This window comes from Hyposmocoma kahamanoa, unplaced genomic scaffold (assembly GCF_003589595.1).
Source record: "Hyposmocoma kahamanoa isolate Upper Pololo Valley unplaced genomic scaffold, ASM358959v1 97069, whole genome shotgun sequence".
Taxonomy (NCBI): Eukaryota; Metazoa; Arthropoda; class Insecta; order Lepidoptera; family Cosmopterigidae; genus Hyposmocoma; species Hyposmocoma kahamanoa.
In genome coordinates, this window is record NW_020655300.1 from 7,186 (window position 1) to 17,176 (window position 9,991).

The window sequence follows — 9,991 nt, forward strand, 5'->3', positions numbered from 1 at the left end:
AAAGAGAGCGAAAACTGATAACAACAAATCAGTCGCAAGCGCACGTTTCAAAGCCGTGCGTTTTCCGCGTTCGAAAATTGAACACCTAAACAAATATAAAATTCGTTTCTTAATTTAAACATTAAAAATATTATTACGAGAATTCTAAATTTAAACTACATTCTAATATTTTTCTAGTATAATTTCATTCCATTAATGAATAATTTATTTTTTTAAAACGAGATGTTATTTTAGTGGCTCTCAATTATTGTGTTCTTTTTTAATTTTGTTTGAAGTGGTACCAACATGGTGAATAAAATGTATACAGTTAGTTCGGAAAATGACATTAAATATACAGGAAGCAAACATAATCAAGTAATCATGTCTATTATAGGTAAGATTTTTATTTCATATTTTCAATTAAAAAGTAAACTATTGCATGTATCTATTGTAAGAAACAGTTATAAGTTTAAGTGCGTATTTGACCTCCGTCTCATCTGATGGAAAGTGACGGTAAGGTGCACCTATGCAGTCTCGCCATGAAAACACGCAAGTTATGGTATTCAGGGGATAAGTGTGCAGACGGAATTATAGTCTTCTCTACTTATGGAAACCTGGAATATCCACAACATAAGGCTGGAGCCTTAGCTTGGGTTTACTCCCCTGATGATGGAAAAGGGAAGGTGGCATTAATTAATCGTGTAATTCCCTCGCACTCTCCATGCTATAGGTATCCTGTAAAATATCGATAACCACGGAACTGTACGACGGCGTTCCCGGTGTACCCTATACGCCTCTTGCCACGCTTTTCAACTGAATCCACTTTAAAGTGACAGATAATGCCCTAAACCCTCCCCTTAGAGGAGATCAGTGCACGGCAGTGGGATGTTGTTTTTAATTTTTTTTTATAAAACCAAGGGACGGGACGAACAAGTCGTGCGCCTGATGGTAAGCTTCACGCCTGTCCATAAGAGTTGTAGTGCCACTCAGAGCTTTAAATCCTGCCTGTATTTTCACCAGCACCCTTATCCTTCAAAACCGAAACACAGTAATGCTGACATTACTGCTTGACGGCAGACATAGGTAAGGTGGCAGTACTACTCTGGACGAACTCTTTAACAAGGAGCTCTACTTCTACTATAGCGGTGTTCTCGGTTTTCATTATAAGCCTCTCGGCACGCTTTTCAACTGAATCCACGTTAGCGTAATAGATAATGTCCTAAACTCTGTCCTTAGAGTAGATCCGTGCACAGCAGTGGGACGCACAACGTATAATGTCAACTTATCCAGTTTTTTGTACCATAATGTTTAATTCGGTTAAGGATTAACTGTTTTAAAATGATCTAGCTTTTGTTAATGTTAATGTTATTAAAAAGCCGAGGTAGCCGAATGTTTAGACCTACCGTCTCTCAAGCAGAGGCCGTGGGTTAGAATCCATGAGTTTTTCGGTGAAGGAAAATATCGTGATGGAACCTGCACGTCGAGGAATAAATATAAACCCTCGGAAAACTTGTGAAGCCTGTAACCTGAGAGCAGAACCATGCCCGGCAGTGGGTATAAAATGGGTTAATGTTGTTTTATTAGTCCATAAGTTAGGTACAGAAAGTAAATAATTCTTACACTCAGAATTTTCAAATGTTTACATCCTCTATGTCACTTAACATACAATAAAACTGGCATCTTTATCAATACAAAAGAAATTCTCACACTGTAATTACAGGCCAATTTCCTATTACGAAGAACGAGTTTATTATATATCGGATTGTTATTGAAACCAATTGCATAAAGTAATATAATATCAATTAGTCTGTACAACCTCAAATGGCTTTGGTTGATTACGCATAACAGTGAGAGTGTTGAATCAATCACTTCGGGAAAAATATATAGTAAAATTGAGGATATAAACTGATTCACTATACGGTGTGAAAACACAATACACGATAGAAAAAAAAACACAACAAAACCTCAAAATTTTACAAGCAAACCAGTGATTTTTTTATATCAATTGAACTAAGTGGAACATTATATTATGATATATATTTTTCAAATTAAAAAAATTAATTCTGAAATAAAACACGTGGCCTTGCCGCACGACTCAAGCAAAATGAAGCGTATTAGTATGGGAAAAAAATTAATTTGACGTGAGTTAGTATCGACTCTCAACGTATTGAAATGATTTAGTTGTCTTGCCAAGTAACTAAGATATCAGACCAAATAGTGTAAATCCACACAAACGTAACAGCCACGGAAAAAAAACAAGCAATGGAAGTGTCGTAAGTCTCGATTACTATCAGAACCGCTGTCTCTAAAACTCACACCATCATAATTCTAAACACTATGAAATCTTGATAATGATTGGTTGTAGTGTCTTCTAGAAGTAACGAATTCTGGACTGTTATTACAATTTAAACTTTACCCTGTTGGCATATGGCTTGACCTTATTAGTTGATATTAGCTCGAATTCATATTTTTTCCTATACTAATACGGTTCATTTTGCTTTGAAATTAAAGCCATTTGAAAAATGTATATCGTATACTATACACGTTCTATTTAGCTTAATTGATATTAAAAAGAATCATTGGTTTATGTAAAGTATCTACGGAATACAGCGGTTTTCTTGTAAAATTTGGAGGTAAGTTACAAATTATCCGAAGAACATAGTCCGATGTGATTATATAGCGAAAAGAGGATAAGTACGTTACGAGAATAATTTCGTTATTCAAACTAACACCTATGTCAATGGCTTTTGAGAATTTACATATCCTATTTCGTTTCGGAAATATAAAATGGAACTACGGTCGATCTGACATCCACAGCGAACAAGAACGAACGAAATATACTGTGGTCCTGAGAACAAGTAGTCTTGCACATAGATCTTTGTTCTACGGATGAGTCGTTTTGTGTTTTTTTTCTATAATGAATATTTAGGAATCGTGTTTTCACACCACATACTAATCAGTATGTGTGAAGTTTACTATACTACATTCAATACTTGCGGAATCAACCAAAGCCGTTTGAGGTTGTGCCAACACTCAAGGACGACGAAGACGTCGAGCGAGAACGCAGAGCGCAGAGCCTACATGGTAGCCCGCAGATTTATTTATTGCTCATTAGAGGCGTAAATTACACTTTTTAGAATATACTGTACATCTTTTTCTTTACTCTGGTAGCTTGTGGATAATACACTCGGAGCAATGCCATGCAACAACATGTCCAGGGTGCTGCTGGGGCTGCCTCGCTGCTGCAGCGCATCAGTGGTGTTTGTGGAGCGGCGGGTAGACAGTTTCCTTCCACATCATAATACGCAAGCGTCTCTGACACGCAAAATACGTGCAAGCACCAAGAGCATCCTGAACGTGATTGCAAACAGACTCGACTGCCCGTATCTTACTCATTGCGGCAGGCTTCATATAAATCATTTTAATAGTAATGCTATTTAGAATTTAATAATGTAATTTGCCTGATAATTTGTTTGTTTATTAATTTGTAATATACAGATCGCACTGTTAATACAATAGTATGTTAACTCAAAATGTGTATGTTTTCAGAATCGATGAAAAATGAATTACTTCACGAAAAGATAATTAAAATTTAGGGATAGGTTAAAGTTTATTACAGATATCTATACAATTTCCTACTTGTCCAAAATACATTTCTTCCCTAGTTTTCCAGAACTAACTCACATAAAGTTTGTCTCATTTTGAGTTAAGTATTATATATTATTATCATTAAGTTGTTTCTTATAATATTCTAACGACGGTTCTATTGATGTGTAGAGAATAAAATTTTGCTTTCAACAATGGTATAATCTTGAATTTCACATATTTGGAGTTACAACACTATTGTAATAGTAGTGCGATATGTCGATATTTATAATGTAATTTATTTTATTTTATTTACTCATTTATTTTTGTAAGCCACCGAACGAACCAGTGGACCTTCTATGTGCTTGTTCTCGGTTCTTTGTTTTTAGTTTTTAACGATTGTTTTGCCGTAGCGCCATATGTGAGAAATCTATGAAAGTATTTCATCACCCAGTGAGGTACCTTTACAGCTACCAACAGCTGGCTATAGAGAAGTCGCTTTAATTGTAATTATGTTTTTATTGAGGAGGATTTGCAGGATGTGTGACCACCACGATATTCAATCGTTTTTTAGTGAAATTGCGCCGCTAGTTTGTTATAATTATTAATACAAAGATCCAACACTTTCCCACTATCCCGGACCAGCGAATTTTCCGGGAAACCGGCACTCGGACTAGGTTTTCACATTAAGGCGGATCTGGCAAGAAAACCGGAGACTAAAGTCTTCAGACCTCAGTCGAATTCAGACCATTGCGCGCGATGGACCATATTTTACGGGAATGATTTTCACTTACAAAAATTCCTTCAATCCGGCCGGATGCGAACCGACGTCTCCCCCTAGCAAACCGTGGCAGTCGCTAGGGGGAGCGTGCTTGCTAAGCCACGGCACGAACCATTCTTAAAATGATGTTGTTCTAATTTGTAACTAACAATAGTATAAATTGCTTAATAAACACCAGTGATCGAAGTTGGTACAAATAAAAAAGTTTTCGTATTATTATATCGCTGAGTCCAATATTTATCATTGCAATAATAAAAAACTGTTCAAAGATTTGACGCTGACTGTACCTGTCCCTGAACATTAATTTCTCTTGTTCCAGTATGCATGCCCATAGTCTCCTATGGGGCTGCAATGGGTTGGATATCTCCTAACAAAGCTCTACTAATGGGAGATTCGTCACCGTCAAGTTCTCCTCTCAGCGAGGAGGACGTCTCCTGGATGGCGTCGATCATGTTCATATTTGCACCGATTGCGGTGTTTGTTTTTGGTGTGGCTGCAGACAAATATGGGAGAAAGAAGTCTTTGTTGAGTTGTTCCGTTCCTATAGCTGTAAGTTGCTATTTTTTTTTATTTTATTGTAAAATGCAAGCTAAATGTAGTCTCAAAAGCCTTTATTACCATTAAGTGATCCCAAGTTCGATTCTCTCGTATAGTATATGAAGTTTACTATTTTATTCGACAAGTAACATATATTAGGACCTAATAGTGTACCTTGTAGGATTCTAAGATGTTCTTCATAAAATCTAAAGTTTGGCTTCTAATGTTCAATTTGCAAAAGATATAGTTCCTAAAAAGAAGAAGGTACTTCTTATAATGTATTGTGAAAACAAAAAAGGGAACTTATGAAATTAATTCAATATTGGACCCAGTACTGTACCTTGATGTACCCCATGGATAATATTTTCCATGACAATGTTATACTATTTTTTCTTTTCCTCATACATTTTATTGGGTAGATTTAAATAGCTTTGGTCCTAACCTTGAAGGAACCTTCTGATTTTTCAAATTTTCGCTTGTTTGCAGCTGGGCTGGGCTGTGAAACTTCTAAGCGCACATCCAATAGCCTTAATCGGCGCCCGCGCATTTATTGGCTTCGGTGCGGGCGGCGCGTTTGTTGTCTGCCCGCTTTATGTCAAGGAGATAAGTGAGGACTCTATCAGGGGGATGACTGGAACCTTCATTATTTTCTCACAGGTATGTTTGTCAGGGCATATAGAGAACCAAGCGTATGTTCTTACGAGATAAATATAAGGACAGCTCGCTGTGTTCTTGATTGTATTGAGCGGTCGCCAACTGCCTACAAAGTGTGGCGACTATGGCTGATGCTCGTAGTTAGATTAATCATTAGGCAACTGATATGTACCCTATGTCCTTGGGGGACGCCAAGGTCCAAGAAAATAATGTTCCACTAGTAATTCTTTAATTCGGCTTTCCGTGACCTGTGATTTCACAGGCCGTCTCGCGCTGTCCCTGTTTCTGCAGGCGTGCTCGTCGCGTCGCCTCAGGACGCGTGTACTCGCTAAGAAATTCGACGTGTCTGCTACAGAAAAGATGAGAAAGATCTTGTATGAGGCAATAACTTTGCCGGATCTAACCACGAAAACATGTCGTGTCTGTTGCAGACGAGAATGATGAGTATGTACACGATACGAATGCTTTCGGACAGACGTATGCAGGGTAAAATGTGTCAGTGCATTACGAGTCTTCCAGGTAGCTGTCGTTTTACTACCGATTGTGAGAAGAAATGTGTTGTTGTATACATTGACTACTAAGCAACGCCTATCCACGCGTATAAACGTTTGTTTACTGACAGTACACCTCACCCCGCCCCATACAATAGCGGTAGAGCGCGTCGTGTTGGAGGTAGACAAGTTTTTTTCTTGTCCGGCGCCGAGGCAGTGTACACAGTTCGTGCTTAGAAGGACACGAATTCTTGCGTAAACCCGGCGATTTTTCTTGCGTGGACACGCGCCCTTAGGCCTCGTAGACGTTGCGAAACGTGCCATATACTACATAATATGCCATGTCGATAAAGTGATGGAAAACAAAATTGTGCCAAAAAATAAACTAACTTCACTAACTTGGTCTTGAAAGTCCCTTCGTATAACTCAGGGATCGAAGACCGTTGTAGGCGTAACACGTGGAATTGAACACAAAATTCTTAAAGATACGGTAGAAATCACAATGTGTTAAAAGTATTTGATACTGGTAAACGTGAAACACACGCTATTCAAAGCAACTCAGGGATTGAAGAAGTATCCGTTCTAAGCGTAGCAAGTGGCAAGCGGAATTGAACACAAAATTCATGCAGATACGGTGGAATTCACGAAGTACCGGTTAAATTGTCCGATGAATATAAAACAAACACAAATCAATAGTAAACTTATTACAAGCGATTTTGTAACGTGGCTCCTAGACAAAATTAATTTCGACGTGAGCTGACAAATGTTAATCATTTTTAAAAACTATTAATAGATATCGAGTTTTAGGTTGTCGCGATTTTTCACACATCAGAAACGAAACTAGTTTTTCCGATCTAAATCGACATAGAACCTGTAAAGGGTCCAAAATGTTGAAAAGGTTAATTTTCTGGTTAGTTATCTCTCCCTAATTTCGTTGGCAATTTTTATTATTTGAATATTATAGAATATTATCATGAAGTATCATTTAATATTTCATGATACTCGAGTACTAAAATAATAAAAATTGTATCCATCAATCCAACTATTAACGGACTTCAGAAATTGAAACATAACTAATGAGATTCTGTATTTGACAACACTCGCTGAAGATAGAGACTGACCGACAGGCCCCTGGGGTCCATGACGCTGGTAGGAGATAACCGATAGGAGATAGATTCTATAGCCGTTAATATTTAATATAGCCGTTAATATTTTGCTTAACATTATGCAAAATTCAGTAAAACTGGCTAAACAAATTCGTCTATTGTATGTAGAATCGAAATTATACTGTTTATTTCTATAATATTTAGCTTTACGAGTATTGTTCCGCCCCGTTTTTGTGCCCCGTCGGGTACAGCTACACCTGATTTTTGTACTTGTACGGATTGATACTCAATACGATCAAACAAAATCGCGCGCTTGAAAATCCCGTCATCTATAAAACAAGTACGGCGAAGAGTTGTGTCGACGTTTGAGAAAATCAGTTAGGTTCCTCAAGGCACAGTATTAGAACTAGAATTGTAATAGATTGCTTAGTATCTTGAACCTCAGCAACTGCATAGAAATGTTGCAAGGCTTAGCGCCTTGCATCGAATGTACCATGGCGAGTGCTCTGAAGAATTATTCAACCATATCGCACCCTTAGCACGCGTGCAGACCTCCGTAGTCATCGTTTTAAATCGCGAACTAAAAAGTTTGGTGGCACCTTTCTCTATCGCAGCGTAGCCAAATGGAACGCCCTACCAACGCACGTATTCGCTCCTTATGATATGGTGTCCTTCAAATGAGGTGTGAAGAGGCATCTTGTAGGTATGCAGGGTGGACGGAGGTGGCTAGGGCAGTGATTGTAACGCCTTCATGTCTGGATGCCACTTTCCATTTAATATCAGGTGGAGTGGAGTCATCTGCCTGACACGTATAAAAAAAACTCTGACATATCGCACTTGACAACTAACATCTCCAAAATTGTGTTATAATATATTTTATCTCAAAATTTATTAACAGTTTATCTCCAAAATTTCGCTATATTTGTATGTGATTCGTATACGATTTAATTTCAAAGTGACAGGAGAACATTGTCATTTACTGTAACTTAAAGCAATTTTGAGATAATACTATGTTAGTTGTCATGTGCGATATATATCCTACTTAATTAAAACAACTTAATGCTATTACATTCAGAAATAGAGCTCTTTTCCGCTTCGCTTTGCTGGATAATGAGTCGCTAATTGGGTCACTTTTTTTTGCTACAAGTATCCCACTTCTGTATATTACGAATTTATACAATGATTTTCGTTAATCAAGTTGTATTTTCCGAGAGATTTTGTCCTAACTACCAACAACCAATGTCCTTTATCATCGCCATCTTTACAAGTTTCCTGTTTACCACGTGTACATACATAATAAACAATTTTCTTTCGAATAGATGGCACGACTCGTCATTATACTATAATGCCCTTATTTATAATGTTAATGGACTATTTATCCGTATACCAGGCTTTGTGTCTTTCTTATTTGTTACATAAATGTGTAAATCTACATGGTGTAACAAATGTGGGAAATAATACGTAAAAATCCATCCCATAACATCGAACAACTTTAGGCAGCTATATTTTCCTTTAATGGTTTTTATTTCGCTTATATATTCTAACAAGGCATAACACCTTGAACATAGATGTAATACAGAAGTATTTATAGATATGAAACAAATCTGTTCTTGTTGCTACACGAATTCACTGGCCGAAAAAGATTATAAGCATTTCGGGTCGCGCAAAAATATATACATACCGGCAAAAGGTTTCCATACCGGAGGACGATAAAAATTTCTTAAATTCTTGCAATGTTTTTGTAGCAACGATATTTTAGACCCGAAAGATAGGGAGTTCCGGGGAGACTACGGGCTAAGACTAGGGTACGTTAGGCGTTCGGGCAGAGTCCTCCGCCAGTGATACACCTTCACGGGCGTCTCTGGCGGGCCCGACCTTAGATATGGACTCGCCGGGGTTTGTAGTTAGCTACAGGGATGAACAGGTTCGTCTGCCCCGGTAGCATGTGGCCCAAGCGTTCATCCCGCGCGCATCTAACGCGTCTTAGTAGCGGTGTAAACGAGAGCTTAATGGTGAGGAGACGCGCGGGACACGTGAGTTGCCCTTTGAGTCGTTAGCTATGTCCGGACATTATCACAGGATACTGCGGCATCTCCGGCACTAGACCGGAAAGCTAGTACAGGATGAGCTAGACATCCTCCGGTCCCTACAGCCGCGTAGGAATTTGGGAACTGGAGAGGCGCCGTTTTTCGGCGTCGGAAAATGAGCGTGCCTTATAGCTCCACCACCAAACAGGAGATTTGGTAGTCGGCTTAGAGTCTAAGGCTCAGCTGTGGCAACCGATAGTCTCGCAGAGCGAGACCTGAAGTGAACGTGCCTACAGCTCCGGTACCCATCCGGAAAATAGGGAAGGTGCTGTACGTGCAACCGGGGCGGCTCACCTCAGGCGCTAGCCTTACAGAGAACCAGATGTGATCTGGAGTTAGAACCTGGCTTAGATGATCCCTGCGCGGGTCATAGTGCTCTTCTCGTACACCCTAAGGGTCGGTAGGGAGGGTCACTACAATCAAAAGTAATGTAGAAAAATATGGGGCTGTTATTTTGTTACAGCCTTTATAATAAAAATATGCACTCGTATGTTAAATTGTTGCAGCTGGCTAAAACTTAATAGAAATGTATTTCGTCATGGGATTCAATAAAGAAAATGTTATAGTACTAAATACGCATAGTATAAATAGAAAATTTCATAGAAACCTGGATTTTTCGTCGATAATTGCCTTTGGATCGTGCCCTGGGACTTAACTTATTATTTAACATAACTAATTGCCAGCCGTCTGGTCACTCTGAAGATTTGGTAGAATATAAATACTAACGTATTTATCGAGTTCTTACATTTTTGGTATCGATATATTCTTTTA

The 9,991-nt window shown here is 38.5% G+C and overlaps 1 protein-coding gene across 1 annotated transcript; it reads left to right on the forward strand.

Moving 5' to 3' along the window:
• Positions 1 to 219: 219 nt before the first annotated feature.
• LOC113238636 (solute carrier family 2, facilitated glucose transporter member 8-like) lies at positions 220 to 5,539 on the forward strand (the record flags this gene model as incomplete). Its single annotated transcript, XM_026475470.1, has 3 exons — positions 220 to 373; positions 4,665 to 4,894; positions 5,369 to 5,539. Coding segments are annotated over exons 1-3 (489 nt in total), but the record flags the coding sequence as incomplete, so codon positions are not given.
• Between the last annotated feature and the right edge of the window lie 4,452 nt (positions 5,540 to 9,991).